Here is a 17,087-nt window from a genome sequence, read left to right as displayed (position 1 = left end):
ACTTTAGGATGAGAGGTACAAATCGTACATGTGCACAGAAATAAAAAAAAAAACAATGTCATTTCAGTGAGTGGTAAGTGCTGTGAAGAAAAGAAACCTTGGGAGGACACCGCAGTCAGGGCTGGGGCTTGGGGAGGGTCTGCGGACGTGACAGCTGAGACAAGTTCTTCATACTTAGAGGAAGGGAACAGCAAACGCCCGGCGGTGGGAAATAAGCTCGATGTGGCTGGAAGTGGAGGGAAGCAGCAAGGCACAGCAGGGAGCAGGAGGCTGAGGGTGGCTGGCAGTCATGCTCTGTGCCACGCTCTGCGCTAGCCCTGCCTGCTGCCTCCCTCCCAGATGCAGAACGAGAGGCCTGGATGGGAACACTGGTGCCCATGCCTGCTGTGCTCTGGAAACCCCTGGGGAAATACAGATCCCTGGACCTCGCCCCAGACCCATCCAGCAGTAAGTCCGAGGGCAAGACCCTGGGAATCTGTATTTTAACAAGCTCTCTAGATGACTCTGGGGCACAGCCAACTTTGGGAAACACCAGATGAATCAGAGGTTCTCAACCTGGTGTGGTCTCCAGTGTGGGCCTCGGGAAACTGTAGGCCAAATTGTGTGTTTAGGGGGACGCATTTCTCTGGATAGAGGCCCCTGGTTTCATCCCAGCATCACAGAGCCCCAGAGCCCCACACAATTAAGAACCTCTGACTCAAGAACAGCTGCAGTGTCTTGGCTAAAAAGGAATTAGGCCAGGGATGGAGGGCATGGCCACAAACTCCTTCAGCTCCCAGATGTATCCTTGTTGTGTAAGTAGGGGGCATCTGTTATTCTTATCTGACCAGCATCTATTTCCCCTCTTACTGGGACAAATCCCCGATTTTGACGAACCACCTACGATACAGTGATTGCTTTAATGGTCCCAATTCTTCACCCCCCCCGTATCCATGCCCTTGGCCATTATAACTCTGCGGTGCCCCCCGACAGTGACTCCAGGCTCAGCTGCGTGATTTGCTTTGGCCAATGGGATGTAAGTAAATGTGACGTAAGTAGAGGCTTGAAAAGCACCTGCACAATTTGGCTCGCTCTGGCTTTTACATCTCTGACACCATCTGAGAACATGCCCAGGCCAGCCTGTTGAAGGACAAGAGGCACGTGGCCCAGCTGCCTCCTTCACTCCAGCCAATAGCTAGCGACCAGCACACATGTGAGTTACCTAACATTTAGGCCCAACCTAAATACGGACCCACAGACTCTCGAGCTAAGTAAATGCTTACAGTTGTCTGCCCCTGAGGTTTTGCTGTTACACAGCATTGCTGAGGCAGGGGCCAACTGGCATTCCCCTCTTCCACTCTCAGGCCTCATGGCTTAGGGGGAACCCGTCCTCATCAACACCATCTACCCCTCTGGCCACACCCATCCGTTCAGTCCAAGTTGGTCCAATGAGAACCAGTTCTGGGACTTTTGTTTGGAACTTTGGGGAGGAGGATCTCTTTTTGTCCTGAAGTTACTGGAAGGACAGGAGGTAAGCTCAAAGCTTGTGGGGCTGATCACAGTGGGACGGCGCACTTGAGAATGAAGGTAATCCAGAAGAAAGCAGAGCCAAGGGCTGGAAAGAGAAATTCCCAATAACACTGTGATCCAGCCATGACACAGCCCCAGACTTTTCTTAGGAGACCTTCTATCAAGAGCGACTACAGGAGAGGAACCAAGATGGCGGAGTAGAAGGACGCGCTCTCACTCCCTCTTGTGAGAACACCAGAATCACAACTAGCTGCTGGACAAGCATCGACAGGAAGACACTGGAACTCACCAAAAAAGATACCCCACATCCAAAGACAAAGGAGAAGCCACAAAGAGACGGTAGGAGGGGCACAATCACAGTAAAATCTAATCCCATAACCGCTGGGTGGGTGACTCACAGACTGGAGAACACTTATATCACAGAAGTCCACCCACTGGAGCAAAGGTTCTGAGCCCCATGTCAGGCTTCCCAACCTAGGGGTCCGGCAACAGGAGGAGGAATTCCTACAGAATCAGACTTTGAAGCCTAGCGGGATTTGACTGCAGGACTTTGACAGGACTGGGGGAAACAGAGACTCCACTCTTGAAGGGCACACACAAAGTAGTGTGCGCATCGGGACCCAGGGGAAGGAGCAGTGACCCCGGGGGAGACTGAACCAGACCTATCTGCTAGTGTTGGAGGGTCTCCTGCAGAGGCAGGGGGTGGCTGTGGCTCACCGTGGGGACACGGACACTGGCAGCAGAAGTTCTGGGAAGTACGCCTGGGCAAGAGCCCTCCCAGAGTCTGTCATTAGCCCCACCAAAGAGCCCAGATAGGCTCCAGTGTTGGGTTGCCTCAGGCCAAACAACCAACAGGGGGGGACGCCAGCCCCACCCATCAGCAGTCAAGCGGATTAAAGTTTTACTGAGCTCTGCCCACCAGAGCAACACCCAGCTCTACCCACCACCAGTCCCTCCCATCAGGAAGCTTGCACAAGCCTCTTAGATAGGCTCATCCACCAGAGGGCAGACAGCAGAAGCAAGAAAAAAATACAATCCTGCAGCCTGTGGAACAAAAACCACATTCACAGAAACATAGACAAGATGAAAAGGCAGAAGGCTATGTACCAGATGAAAGAACAAGATAAAAGCCCAGAAAAACAATTAAATGAAGTGGAAATGGGCAAACTTCCAGAAAAAGAATTGAGAATAATGATAGTGAAGATGATCCAGGACCTCGGAAAAAGAATGGAGGCAAATATCGAGAAGATGCAAGAAATGTTTAACAAAGACCTGGAAGAATTAAAAGAACAAACAAACAGAGATGAACAACACAATAACTGAAGTGAAAACTACACGAGAAGGAATCAATAGCAGAATAACTGAGGCAGAAGAACAGATAAGTGACCCGGAAGACAGAATGGTGGAATTCACTGCTGCGGAACAGAATAAAGAAAAAAGAATGAAAAGAAATGAAGACAGCCTAAGAGACCTCTGGGACAACATTAAATGTAACAACATTCGCATTATAGGGGTCCCCGAAGGAGAAGAGAGAGAGAAAGGACCTGAGAAAATATGTGAAGAGATTAGAGTCGAAAACTTCCCTAACATGGGAAAGGAAATAGCCACCCAAGTCCAGGAAGCGCAGCGAGTCCCATACAGGATAAACCCAAGGAGAAACATGCCGAGACACATAGTAATCAAACTGGCAAAAATTAAAGAAAAACTATTGAAAGCAGCAAGGGAAAAACAACAAATAACATACAAGGGAACTCCCATAAGGTTAACAGCTGATTTCTCAGCAGAAACCCTACAAGCCAGAAGGGAGTGGCATGATATACTTAAAGTGATGAAAGGGAAGAACCTACAACCAAGATTACTCTACCCAGCAAGGATCTCATTCAGATTCGATGGAGAAATCAAAAGCTCTACAGACAAGCAAAAGCTAAGAGAATTCAGCACCACCAAACCAGCTCTACAACAAATGCTAAAGGAACTCCTCTAAGTGGGAAACACAAGAGAAGAAAAGGACCTACAAAAACAAACCCAAAACGATTAAGAAAATGGTCACAGGAACATGCATATCGATAATTACCTTAAACATGAATGGATTAAATGCTCCAACCAAAAGACACAGGCTTGCTGAATGGAAACAAAAACAAGACCCATCTATATGCAGTCTAAAGAGACCCACTTCAGACCTAGGGACACATACAGACTGAAAGTGAGGGGATGGAAAAAGATATTCCATGCCAATGGAAATCAAAAGAAAGCTGGGGCCTTCCCCAGTGGCGCAGTGGTTGAGAGTCCGCCTGCTGATGCAGGGGACGCGGGTTCGTATCCCGGTCCGGGAAGATCCCACATGCCGCGGAGCGGCTGCGCCCCTGAGCCATGGCCACTGAGCCTGCGCGTCTGGAACCTGTTGCTCCACAACGGGAGAGGCCACAACAGTGAGAGGCCCGTGTACCGCAAAAAAAAAAAAAAAAACTATGGGATGCAGCAAAAGCAGTTCTAAGAGGGAAGTTTATACAAGCCTACCTCAAGAAACAAGAAAAATCTCAAATAAACAATCTAACCTTACACCTACAGGAACTAGAGAAAGAAGAACAAACAAAACCCAAAGTTAGAAGAAGGAAAGAAATCATAAAGATCAGAGCAGAAATAAATGAAATAGAAACAAAGAAAACAATAGCAAAGATCAATAAAACTAAAAGCTGCTTCTTTGAGAAGATAAACAAAATTGATAAACCATTCGCCAGACTCATCAAGAAAAAGAGGGAGAGGACTCAAATCAGTAAAATTACAAATGAAAAAGGAGAAGTTACAACAGACACCACAGAAATACAAAGCATCCTAAGATGCTACAAGCAACTCTATGCCAATAAAATGGACAACCTGGAAGAAATGGACAAATTCTTAGAAAAGTATAACCTTCCAAGACTGAACCAGGAAGAAATAGAAAATACGAACAGACCAATCACAAGTAATGAAATTGAAACTGTGATTAAAAATCTTCCAACAAACAGAAGTCCAGGACCAGATGGCTTCACAGGTGAATTCTATCAAACATTTAGAGAAGAGCTAACATCCATCCTTCTCAAACTCTTCCAAAAAACTGCAGAGGAAGGAACACTCCCAAACTCATTCTACGAGGCCACCATCACTCTGATACCAAAACCAGAAAAAGATACCACAAAAAAAAAGAAAATTATAGACCGATATCACTGATGAACATAGATGCAAAATTCCTCAACAAAATACTAGCAAACAGAATCCAACAGCACATTAAAAGGATCATACACCATGATCAAGTGGGATTTATCCCAGGGATGCAAGGATTCTTCAATATACGCAAATCAATCAATGTGATACACCATATTAACAAACTGAAGAATAAAAACCATATGATCATCTCAATAGATGCAGAAAAAGCTTCTGACAAAATTCAACACCCATTTATGATAAAAACTCTCCAGAAAGTGGGCATAGAGGGAAACTACCTCAACATAATAAAGGCCATATACGACAAACCCACAGCAAACATCATTCTCAATGGTGAAAAACTGAAAGCATTTCCTCTAAGATCAGGAGCAAGACAAGGATGTCCACTCTCACCACTATTATTCAACATAGTTTTAGAAGTCCTAGCCACGGCAATCAGGGAAGAAAAACAAACAAAAGGAATACAAATTGGAAAAGAAGAAGTAAAACTGTCACTGTTTGCAGATGATATGATAGTATACATAGAGAATCCTAAAAATGCCACCAGAAAACTATTAGAGCTAATCAATGAATTTGGTAAAGTTGCAGGATACAAAGTTAATGCACAGAAATCTCTTGCATTCCTATACACTAATGATGAAAAGTCTGAAAGAGAAATTAAGGAAACACTGCCATTTACCATTGCAACAAAAAGAATAAAATACCTAGGAATAAACCTACCTAGGGAGACAAAAGACCTGTATGCAGAAAACTATAAGACACTGATGAAAGAAATTAAAGATGATACCAACAGATGGAGAGATATACCATGTTCTTGGATTGGAAGAATCAATATTGTGAAAATGACTATACTACCCAAAGCAATCTACAGATTTAATGCAATTCCTATCAAATTACCAATGGCATTTTTTACGGAACTAGAACAAAAAGTTTTAAAATTTGTATGGAGACACAAAAGACCCCAAATAGCCAAAGCAGTCTTGAGGGGAAAAAACGGAGCTGGAGGAATCAGACTCCCAGACTTCAGACTATACTACAAAGCTACAGTAATCAAGACAATATGGTACTGGCACAAAAACAGAAACATAGATCAATGGAACGAGACAGAAAGCCCAGAGATAAACCCACGCACCTGTGGTCAACTAATCTATGACAAAGGAGGCAAGGATATACAATGGAGAAAAGACAGTCTCTTCAATAAGTGGTGCTGGGAAAACTGGACAGCTACATGTAAAAGAATGAAATTAGAACACTCCCTAACACCAAACACAAAAATAAACTCAAAATGGGTTTGAGACCTAAATGTAAGACCGGACACTATAAAACTTTCAGAGGAAAACATAGGAAGAACACTCTTTGACATAAATTGCAGCAAGATCTTTTTTGATCCACCTCCTAGAGTAATGGAAATAAAAACAAAAGTAAACAAATGGGACCTAATGAAACTTCAAAGCTTTTGCACAGCAAAGGAAACCATAAACAAGACGAAAGGACAACCCTCAGAATGGGAGAAAGTATTTGCAAATGAATCAACGGACAAAGGATTAATCTCCAAAATATATAAACAGCTCATGCAGCTCAATATTAAAGAAACAAACAACCCAATCCAAAAATGGGCAGAAGACCTAAATAGACATTTCTCCAAAGAAGACATACAGATGGCCAAGAAGCACATGAAAAGCTGCTCAACATCACTAATTATTAGAGAAATGCAAATCAAAACTACAGTGAGGTATCACCTCACACCAGTTAGAATGGGCATCATCAGAAAATCTACAAACAACAAATGCTGGAGAGGGTGTGGAGAAAAGGGAACCCTCTTGCACTGTTGGTGGGAATGTAAATTGATACAGCCACTATGGAGAACAGTATGGAGGTTCCTTAAAAAACTAAAAACAGAATTACCATATGACCCAACAATCCCACTACTGGGCATATACCCAAAGAAAACCATAAATCAAAAAGACACATGCACCCCAATGTTCACTGCAGCACTATTTACAATAGCCAGGTCATGGAAGCAACCTAAATGCCCATCGACAGACGAATGGATAAAGAAGATGTGGTACATAATGGAATATTACTCAGCTATAAAAAGGAACGAAATTGGGTCATTTGTTGAGACATGGATGGATCTAGAGACCATCATACAGAGTGAAGTAAGTCAGAAAGAGAAAAACAAACATCGTATATTAACGCATGTATGTGGAACCTAGAAAAATGGTACAGATGAACCGGTTTGCAGAGCAGAAGTTGAGACACAGATGTAGAGAACAAACGTATGGACACCAAGGGGGGAAAGTCGCAGGGGGGTGGGGATGGTGGTGTGATGAATTGGGTGATTGGGATTGACATGTATACACTGATGTGTATAAAATTGATGACTAATAAGAAACTGCTGTATTAAAAAATTTTAAAAAGTTTTTTAAAAAGAGCAACCATAAATTGTTTGTTTGTTTTCCTAAGCCCATTTCAGGTGAGTTTCCCTCACTTTGAGGGAGTCCTGGTGTCCTGCCTAACAGGGTCGACTCCTTTGGGGATGTCTGCCCAAGCCCCTACCTATTCCCCTGGCTTCCCCTTCCCTCTATCCACAGGATGGAGCTGTGTAATCCTACATCTCCACTCCCAGAACAGAGCAGACTGGACCAGCCATCATGGCCACCAGCACCACACTGTCCAATCAGACTGTCTCTCAAGACCATGAACCAATAACCATGGAAACAAGGAGCTGGGACTCCAATCACATGAACAACAGAGCTCTGGCTTAGAAGTTGCAAACTGGCAGGACAGGGTCTGCTCACCCCTCATAAGTGTTGGCTTTGGGCCTGCAGAGCGGGCTTCTTACTTTTAATTGAATTCATTGCCAAATTTCAACCATCAAGAAGTTTGGTATATATGTCAAAACAAAATTTGAGAAATTACACTTGAAATATTTTCAATTTTTCAAAAATTTTAAATAAAAGCAAGCTAATATACCTCAACAACTTAGCTAAATTTAAAAAAATGTAACATCTACAATTTTTAATATAAGTTTCTGTTCATCTATTTCCATGATTTAATAAAACTATATTATTTCAATTGCTCTTATAATAACCATTCATCTACAAATGTATTATTTTATTAATAAATATCCATCTCCTGTTAATGTTTTCCTAACAGAGAAAGAATAAAACAAATAAAAGTGGCAGGTATCAATTCTTACTAAAAAAACAAAAGAGGTCTGGTATAAAAACCTGGAGTGTTGACGAAATGGACAACTTGGCACCACACGGTCTCCCCTCCCCCAATGATAATGGTCACCTGGAGCTGAACAGTAGCTGCCGCTTTAGGCCAGGCAGACGCTCCCGGTTCCCCACAGTCCCCCCCACTCCCTGTATGTTCACTCTCTTTGGTTTCCAATCTGGTCCCTGTAGGATTTTAGTTGGTGGCTCTAGACCTGAGGGAGGACTCGTCAACTCTGGCCTCCAGGAGCCCAGGAGGTCCCGGCTCTGACCTCCGAGGCCTTTGCCTGGATTCTGTAGGCAGCAGCATCACCCTTCTTAAAAACTCCCCGGGTTTCCCTGGTGGCGCAGTGGTTGAGAGTCCGCCTGCCGATGCAGGGGACACGGGTTCGTGCCCCGGTCCGGGAAGATCCCACATGCCGCGGAGCGGCTGGGCCCGTGAGCCATGGCCGCTGAGTCTGCGCGTCCGGAGCCTGTGCTCCGCGACGGGAGAGGCCACAACAGTGAGAGGCCCACGTACCACAAAAAAAAAAACAAAAAAAGAAACCTCCCCTTTATCCTTAAGTGGGCCTGAGTCTGCTTCTATCACTTGGGACCAGAAGAGCTTAACCACCACGGATGGTCCCACAGGCAGCACAGAGGCCCGAGGTCACAGCATCCCTGCAAGATGGTTCTGAGTCTGGTACCCCAGGATTTAAACAGGGAGGATGACCACAGTGAACCCCCTCAGCCCTTCACAGCAGCCCACTAAATACCTCTTCTTGGGAGCAGAACAGGGGAGGGAAGAGGGAAGAAGGAATATCTGACAAGTCCATGGGAATGATGGGCACAGAGCTTGGGGCCTCTCACTGCACACACAAGTCCTGAGAAGGTCCTAGAATCCCAAATGCTTTCAACACGTATTCACCAAACCCTTACTCAAAGCCAGCTCGTCTAGTTTCTGGGATATGGCATTACGTGAAATGGACCAAGTCCTGCCACCATGGAGCTAGCATCCGTGCAGGGCAGAGACATCATAAAGAAGACAAGTGAAAACCAGAAATAGAGTCACAGATATAGAAAACAAACTTATGGTTACCAAGGGGGAAAGGGGGGCAGGGATAAATTGGGAGATTGGGATTGACATATACACACTACTATATATAAAATAGAAAACTAATAAGGACCTACGGTTTAGCACAGGAAACTCTACTCAGTACTCTGCAATGGCCTATATGGGAATAGAATCTAAAAAAGAGTGGATATGTGTATGTATAATTGATTCACTTTGCTGTAGAGCAGAAACTAGCACAACATTGTAAATCAACTATACTCCAATAAAAATTAAAAAAAATTTTTTTAATGAAAGGAAGAAGATAAATGAGTGTGGTATGTAGTGGGTAAGGCGATAATGAGAGTGCTGGGGGAATAAGGAGGGAGGGAGAAGTGCCTGGGGGTGGTGAGGTCACTGATATACATCGTGTGGTCTGGGAAGGTCTCACTGAGAAGAGAACCTTTGAGCAGAGACCTGCCTGAGAAGGGAGGGAGCCTGGCAGACAACAGGGAGAAGAGTTCCCACACAGAAGGAACAGCAAGTGCAAAGGTCCTGAGGCAGGAGGTCTTGGCCTGTTCAAGGACCAGCAAGGAGGCTGGTATGGCTGGAGCAGAGCAGTTGCGGGGAGAGATGGTCAGAGAGGCAATAGGGGCAAATTTCAAAGGGCCCGCAGGCTTTGGAGGATGTCTGGCTGTAACTGAGCGAGATGAGATGCACAGGAGGGCCCTGAGCAGTGGAGGGAAGTGACCTGACTCGGATTTAACAGGATTCCTCTGGCTGCTGGGTGGAGAACAGATGGTGGGGGGCCAAGGGCAGGAGCAGGGAGCCCAGGGAGGGGCTACTGCCCTAGTCCAGCGGAGAGGCACCAGGGGCCCGGCCAGGGCAGAGCTGGTGGAACGTGATCAGGCAGGGGCTGGATTCTGACTGAAGAGCTGGCAGGACTCACCTAGGGATGAGACGTGGGATGTGAGAGCAAGAGGCACCAAGGAGGACCCCAAGGCTTGGGTCCTGAGTGCCTGGACGGCGGCAAAGTTACCTCAGTAGTGAGGACGGGTGGGCGATGGACTCCCAGAAGGGGCAGCTGCCACTCCCACAGGAACCTGGGCCCAGCGCTGATGGATCTGCCAGGTTTTTGAGAAAAGCCATAAATCCAGATGTTTCTGTGAAGTGTCTCAATTTTCAAATATTGGCAACTTATTCAAAGATGCTGAAGACCCTGCAGGGCCAAACAAACGGATGGACAGTTTGGATCTGACCCGATGGCCGTGGGTCTGCAGCCTCTGACACGAGGTCAGGTCACCGAAAGCTCTGTTATTGAGTGATTGCTGTGTACCAGCCAAGCATCCACGTTATCTTGCTTTAACTCCAAGGACACTATCATGAGGCAGATCGTCCTCTTGTCCCAGCCAAGGAAACAGAGGCCCAGAGAGGGCAAGCCCCTGCCAGAGGTCACACAGCAGGTGAGTGGTGGCATGGTGGCTGGAGCCTGAACTGTCTGACCACAAGGCCTGTGGTCCTGGGGTGCTCTGCCGCCTCCATCAACCAGACAAAAAATAAAACCAAACCCTCATTTTACACATAAGGAAAGAAAAGGCCACAGAGAGGGAGTGTGACTTGTTTAAAGTCATTCAACAAGTTGGCACTGGAGGCTGGACTTGAACCCAGGGTTCATGACACCTGGTGCAGCGTCCTTCTCAATGAGGCCTCTTGGAGGTGCCTGGGGAGGCTGCGTGAACTGGGTTGGGGGGACGGGGTGCAGCACAGCACCGCAGGCAAGAGCCAGGCTCTGGAGCCTTCTGCATATCACAACTCTGCCACTTGGAAGCTGTGTGACCTTGAACAAGTCACTTCACCTCTCTGTGCCTCGGTTTCCTCATCGGGTGTAACCATGGCACCTACCTCATATGGCTGTTATGGGAACAAAAGGAAGTAACACTTTTGGGGGCTCAAGCCATGCCCTTCAAAGTCCAACTCCTCATGTATCAGCTGCTCCTGGCCTGTCTAATATTACACCAACGTATTCCCAAGCGCCGCAAGTCCCCAGGTTGGGGACATCACACGCGTCCTCATACTTGTGAAAATGTAGCAGCATGATATAAGGGACGGACAGAAGAGCTGGGGTTTTCTGTAGAAATGAAGGGGAAGCAAGAAAGGCAGGGGGGTGGCAGGGGCCTTCTCCTGAGGGGCTATGGGCCCGCCCCACACTCATGCGTGTGTGTGTGCATGTGTGTGTGCGTGTGTGTGTAATGAGGGGTAGATGTAACAGAAGCCTCAGTGGAAGGGGAGGGGTCCCCGGCCAGGCCCCCTGCTTCCCTGCAACATAAGAAGACACTAAGAGCCTGGCAGAGAACCGGACACAAAGGACGACAGACATAACAACCAACATCTATCCCACAAATGTTGACTGAACACCTACCGCTGCCAGTGTCCTGAGCACTGGGGAGCCAGCCGTGAAACAACACAAACTCAACCTCCACCTTCACGGAGCTGGTGGACCACACACAAAACAAACGAGGAACACTGAGGAAAACGGTGGCAAATGCTAGCAGAAAAATCAAGCAGCAAAAGCATGGGGAGATCAATATTGAATGGGGTGCTAGGAAAGAGCTGACTTCAAGAAGTTTCCAGAAACAGTCTTGTGGCCAACTGAGGGAAGAGCATTCCAGGCAGAGGGAAAGGCAGTGCAAAGGCACTGAGGTGGAGTGTGCCTGGTGTCAGGAGCCAGTGTGGCAGAAGCCAGTGACCAGGCGGGAGAAGGAAAGGACCCCAGAGAGGCAGAGAGGCCATGTAGCCAGGGAGGGGCTGAGGGCCACCTTCACGCAGGGCCTCAAGCTTTGGGGAGGATGTGGCTTTGACTCTAAGTGGGGGGGAGGGGCAGTTGTCAGAGGGGGGCTGTGCAAAGGAGACAGGATCTGATGAGTACTCAGATGCAGGGTGGCCAGGGGACTGGCAGGGGTGGGGGCAATGGTGGCAGCGGGGAGGCTGCTGCCGAAGTCCACAGGAGAGACGTGGGTGGCTCGGACAGGCGGCAGCCCAGAGGTGACCAGGGGCACTCACACACCCAACGGGTGCCCGGCACTTCCCTGCACTATTTCACTGAATCCTTGCACCATGAGCAGCTGCTAGTTGCTCTGATCTCCCTAACCCCATTCTCCAGGGCAGCAAACTGAGGCCCTCGCCCAAACCACACTGCTAAAAAGAGGCAGCGCGTGGCATCCATCCTTCACAAGAGAGAGTGGGCACTGTCCCACCCATGACAGGGGAGAGAGTGGGTCTAGAGTCGGGACACCAAACGTCCAGCTCCTCCTCTCCCTTCTCTCTGGCCGCCCCTATCCCACTTCCCTCCAGCCACGCTCACAAGCCCTCCTAGACCCTGCCACCCCATCAGTCCTCCGGAGCCACCCACTTCCTGAGGTTCAAACACACACGCCCTGAGACTGAAGTCCAGCATCACCTGTGCTCCCCGTCAGCACAGCCACCTGCCTGCCAGCCCCACCTGCCCGCCTCCAGACCTTCACTCGTGACCCCTCCAGGCCTTTCTCTGCTGCCCCTCCAACCCCAATGCCTGCGTCTGCACCCACCCGAGCCTTGCGAGCATCTAATCCAGAAGAGAGATCCAATCTGCGTGAAGGGCTTGGGGTAATTCTGTGTCGAGGCCACACTTCTCTTTCTGTTTGTTGAAGGAGGCTGATGCTCCTTCTTGGAGGAAGGAGAAAAGCTTCCTTTGTGCCGGGTCTGGGGAAATTGTGTCTGTTTAGGACAGGCTGCAGTTTTCTTTATGAACGCCGTAGATTTTTCGTGTGGGAAAAGGGTTTATTAGATTTCCCTGTGGCTGCCCAGAATGGGGAGAGGTTTTTCTGAGCACAGAAAGAAATTACCAAACAGGCGTTTGAGAGGAAGGAACATTTAGCAGCTGCTTCTCACGGAGAGGTTAGTATTTCGTGGTTGGTGTTTCCATTGGAGTGAACATAAAATGCAGAGAAAGGAAGAAAGCCTTCCCTGTAGTTTCATGGGCATGAGGAAAGGAAGTTGGTCCTTGACGTTCTGGCGGGGAGGACAGGATTTTGTTCGGGGGGGAGGGCTGTTGGGGTGTTGTTTTTTTTTTTTTTCTCTTCAAGTAGAAAATAAATTTTAAAATGGTCGCAGAACGCAGAAGAAAGGTTGTCATAGCAACAAAAGTTTGAGGCCAGGTACCTCCTGACACCCTTTCAGTACCGTGACCGTGGAGGGGCAGGATTTGGGCACTGTAGGATCAGCGGGGGAAGCCATCCAAAGCTTGGCTCAGACCTTCCAAATTTCTCACCAGCACTGACAGGCTGATAACTATTTTCCAAGCTCCCAGGGAGGAAAATTGTGATTTTCTGGGAGGGGCGATCTCTAGCCAACAGTGATCAAGAGGAAAGAGAAAACTGTGGGTTTGGTTTATTTACCCAACAAACTAACCATCAATGTTTTTACTAACCAAGGACTGGGGGTGAGGGGCTTATGCTGAGCCCCCCCAGATCACGCCTTTCTCTGACCCCCAACTGTACCATTCTCTTCCCTGATCACTTCATTTTGATTCCTTTGTGCCCCATGAAGACAATTCAGGCCCCCTCATCAGCTGTGAGGCCAGATGAAAACCTCTCTTAGCTTCAAATTCCTCATCTGAAAAATGGGCACCATAGAAGTGCCTGCCACGAGGGTGTTGGCAAAAAATGGGCACCATAGAAGTGCCTGCCACGAGGGTGTTGGCAAGGATTCAACAAGATCCGGCCGGTGAGAAGTTTTAACAATGTCTGGTGCACATGAAGGGCTCAATACACGTGAGCCAGCATTGTTTTTAATTAACAATTTTTTTAATGCTTAGCTTTAAACATCCTGTATCAAGCCTTGGAGGAGCTACACGGACAAGCTACAGGGAAATAACTGCAAGAGTTGGGGGGCGTGACCTTCAGGAAGAAGCTAGGAGAGACCTCAAACAATTGAGAGGCTCAGCTGGCCAGTGAGGGCCCAGACACTCCATGCGGCAGAGACAGGACAACTCCGCTGCAGGACACAGCACTGGATTTAAGTGTGTACATAAAGGAAAGGGCAGGGAGTCTGCGTTTTTACACGAAGGAGAAACTTGGTGAGAGGCGGAGGTGAGGTGGGGGGACCCCACCCCAAAGCGTGCAGATATTTCCCAGGACGAGGCATTCCGAGGCCTCCATGGGAGAGGATTGGGCTGAGCGGAAAGCAGGGAATTTTAGCCAAGATGTCCTTTAAGGTTAATTATTATTAAATCATTAAATGATTATTATTATTACATCCCAGAGTAAAAATTCAAGTCCTGAGTGCACACCAGAAGTGAGTCTGATGGGGTGAAACTGGTAAGGGGTGGGACCCTATTCGGAGTGTCTTTGGCAAACAGCCGGCATCAAGCAGGTGGTCCCAGGAAAGTTCAGTGGGGCACCCCTACAGGCAAGACAGAGCAGGCAGCACCCCGGGAAACCTCTGGTTCATGGTCCCGAAGCCTCATCCAACATTTATCCTGCAAATAGGTATTGAAGACCTTCTATGCACTAGACGGTACCCAGAAACTGGGCATGGCAATGAACAAGACGTCTGGGGCCCTGCCCTCATGGAGTGACATCCTATGGGTAAGGGGGACAAGAAGCTGGTGACCAAAGGCATGCCCCCAGAAAACTTCAGGTGTGCCAAGTGTGATGGGGGAGATAAAAATGGTGATGAGCTACGAAGATGGGGAGACCCTGCCTCCAAAGGGGGAGAGGGGGGTCTTCTCTCCAAGGGGACCCGGCCTGGGAAGGCGGGTCAGGAAGTCCCACTGGAGCTGAGGAGGAGCCAGCCAGGGAAGATGCGGGGAAGGGCATTCCAGGCAGAGGCAGCAGCCTCCCCGGGTTTATTTCACACCTTCCTCTCTCTGTCCTTTAAACCAGTCAGGCCAACGCCGTATTCGGGGCAAACCAGCGGTTGTGGCCCACTCCTGTCTACATGAGACTACACACATAGCCCACACTGACATCGAAGAGCTAGGCAGGCACACGGGGAGTTTTCACCTTGGGCAAAGAGGTCAATTCCACTCAAGAGGGTCCCCAGACTTGGCCTCGGAGCAACATCGTCTGGGAGGTACCGGGTGGTGTGGACCAGCATCCCCAGCATGTGGTACAACCACCGCCAGGCAGCTTTCCCCTGAGCCCTGCCCTAGCCTCAATGCCTGCCTCGGGGACACTTACTCCGGCCCTGGCTGCCTCCGGCGGCAGGTCCAGGAAAGGGTGCGAGGCCGAGGGAACAGTTTGATCTGCCTTCTGAAGAGTCCCCCCCACCCCGCGCCCCAATTCTGATCCGAGCCTCGCCGAGCTGTCCCGCTTTCCCGCCGCATATTCTCCCGGGCAGGAGCCGGGACGCGAAGGGCTCCCTGCCGGGAACCCACCAGACTGCCCCCACTCCTCATTCCCGTGCTGCCCTAACCCGGTCCGGGAGCGGTTTAGTGCGGGCTGGGGAGGGGGGTGGAAGAACGAGCCCCTCGGCTTCTGGCTCTGTGGATCTGCGGTGGAAGGGGCGGCTGACAGCACCAGTCCCTGCGCCAACACCATCGCCACCCCAGGCAGGAAGGGATGGATGGGAGTAGCCAGTGCCCCGCGAAAGGAAGAGGGGGCAGGGGCGAGCATGGAGATGAGTTCTGGCTCGGAAGGGAACGGGGTGGGTGCCGGGAGACGCGCCTCTCCAAGGCGCGGCGACGTCCCCACAGGCGCCTGGTGCTCGGAAGGGGCACGAGCTCTGCCCGAACCTTGAAACGGCGGAGCGTCCCGAACGCCATCATTCGACACCCCCGGACCTGCCCACCGCGCTCCCCGCCCCCGAACGTTCGGCAGAGCCTGCGGAGCGCGGGGCACGGCGTCCTGGCGGTGGCGCGGGCCCCCGGCCCGGACGCGAGGAGGGAGCGCGGGTTTGGGTCTGGGGCGCCGGGGCCGCGCAGCCCGGGGGAGCCGGGAGCGGAGCCCCGGGGCGCCGCCGCTCACTCACCGAGCCCGCCGAGCTCCTCCTCGCACGAGTACCAGATGCCGGTGTGGAAATTCCTGAAGAGGAATCGGTCGTCGCCTGTCTCCCAGCTGTAGAGCTCGACGCCAGGGGGGCCGTTCCCCGCGGCGGCGGCGGCGGCGGCGGCGGCGGCGGCGGGGGCGGCGGTGCCGTTGGCCGTGGCGTTGGCGCCCGAGTTGGGGCAGTTGGTGCTCCCGCCCTGGCCGCAGACCGGCTTGGGCACCCGCTGCGTGCCCTGGCACCAGTGAGTGGTGAGGAAGGCGGTGGTGGCGAAGAGCAGCGCCAGCAGGTTCAGGGCCACGGCCAGAAGCGCTCGGCCGCGGCGGTTCGTCTTCATGCCGCCCGCGCCGCCGGGACTGCGCCGCCGGGGAGCTCCGCGCGCGAAGTTGGCAGCCGGCGCCCCGCGTCAGCGGCCGCTGCCCGCCGCGCCCCGGGGCTCGGGCGCCTGCGATGGGCGGCGGCGGACGCGGCGCTGGCCCATGCCCCCGCCCCCGGGGTGGGGGCGCGGCGCACGGGGGGCGCGGGGGGCGGGCGGTGGCGGAGCGGCTCCTGCGCGCCCGGAGCCCGGAGCGCGAGTGCACCTCGGCGAGGAGCCGCTGGCGCCTGGCAGCGGCCACGGCGCAGGGACGCGCGCCCCTCCGTGGGGAGACACCTGCAGGCGGCCGGCGACACTGTTCTGGTTCCCGCCCTCACTTGGAGAGAAGGGCGCCCCCTAAAGAGACCCGCACCCGAGTGGAGAGTCTGAGAAGCAAAGAGAGTGCCAGAGAAGGCGCTCTCAGAGAAAGAGGCTTCCCACCGGGAACGTGAAGCAACAAAACCAGCCAGGAGCGGTCATCTCACACAGGAACCAGAGAAGTCCCGCCCTCTGGAGAGAAGGGCAGAGCCTGCTGGGGCTCCCCACGACGAACATGGACCCGCAGCACCCTCCCCTGGAGGCCCGGTAGGGAGCCCCAAGAAGGAGCCCCAAAGAGTCTGAGCTGCAGAGTTGAGTTTTTTGGGCTTCCCACACCCAAGAAGCAGCAGGACCCACTGAAAAGGATGCCTCATTACTGATCCTGGAGTTGCAGGACCTGTCAGGAGGGGTACCTCACCAGAAATGCGGG

At 50.7% G+C, this 17,087-nt stretch overlaps 1 protein-coding gene across 2 annotated transcripts in view; it reads right to left on the bottom strand.

The window, feature by feature from the left end:
- The window catches only part of GSG1L (GSG1 like), a 221,502-nt gene extending 205,181 nt beyond the window's left edge, over window positions 1-16,321 (bottom strand). For both annotated transcript variants that reach the window (XM_065892928.1, XM_065892929.1), the window contains exon 1: window positions 15,970-16,321. In XM_065892928.1, the coding sequence (XP_065749000.1) occupies window positions 15,970-16,321 (352 nt within the window). The remainder of the gene's footprint in view (window positions 1-15,969) is intronic.
- Between the last annotated feature and the right edge of the window lie 766 nt (window positions 16,322-17,087).

The sequence above is a fragment of the Phocoena phocoena genome, chromosome 15, assembly GCF_963924675.1.
Source record: "Phocoena phocoena chromosome 15, mPhoPho1.1, whole genome shotgun sequence".
Lineage (NCBI taxonomy): Eukaryota > Metazoa > Chordata > Mammalia > Artiodactyla > Phocoenidae > Phocoena > Phocoena phocoena.
This window is presented reverse-complemented; position numbering and strand designations above follow the sequence as displayed.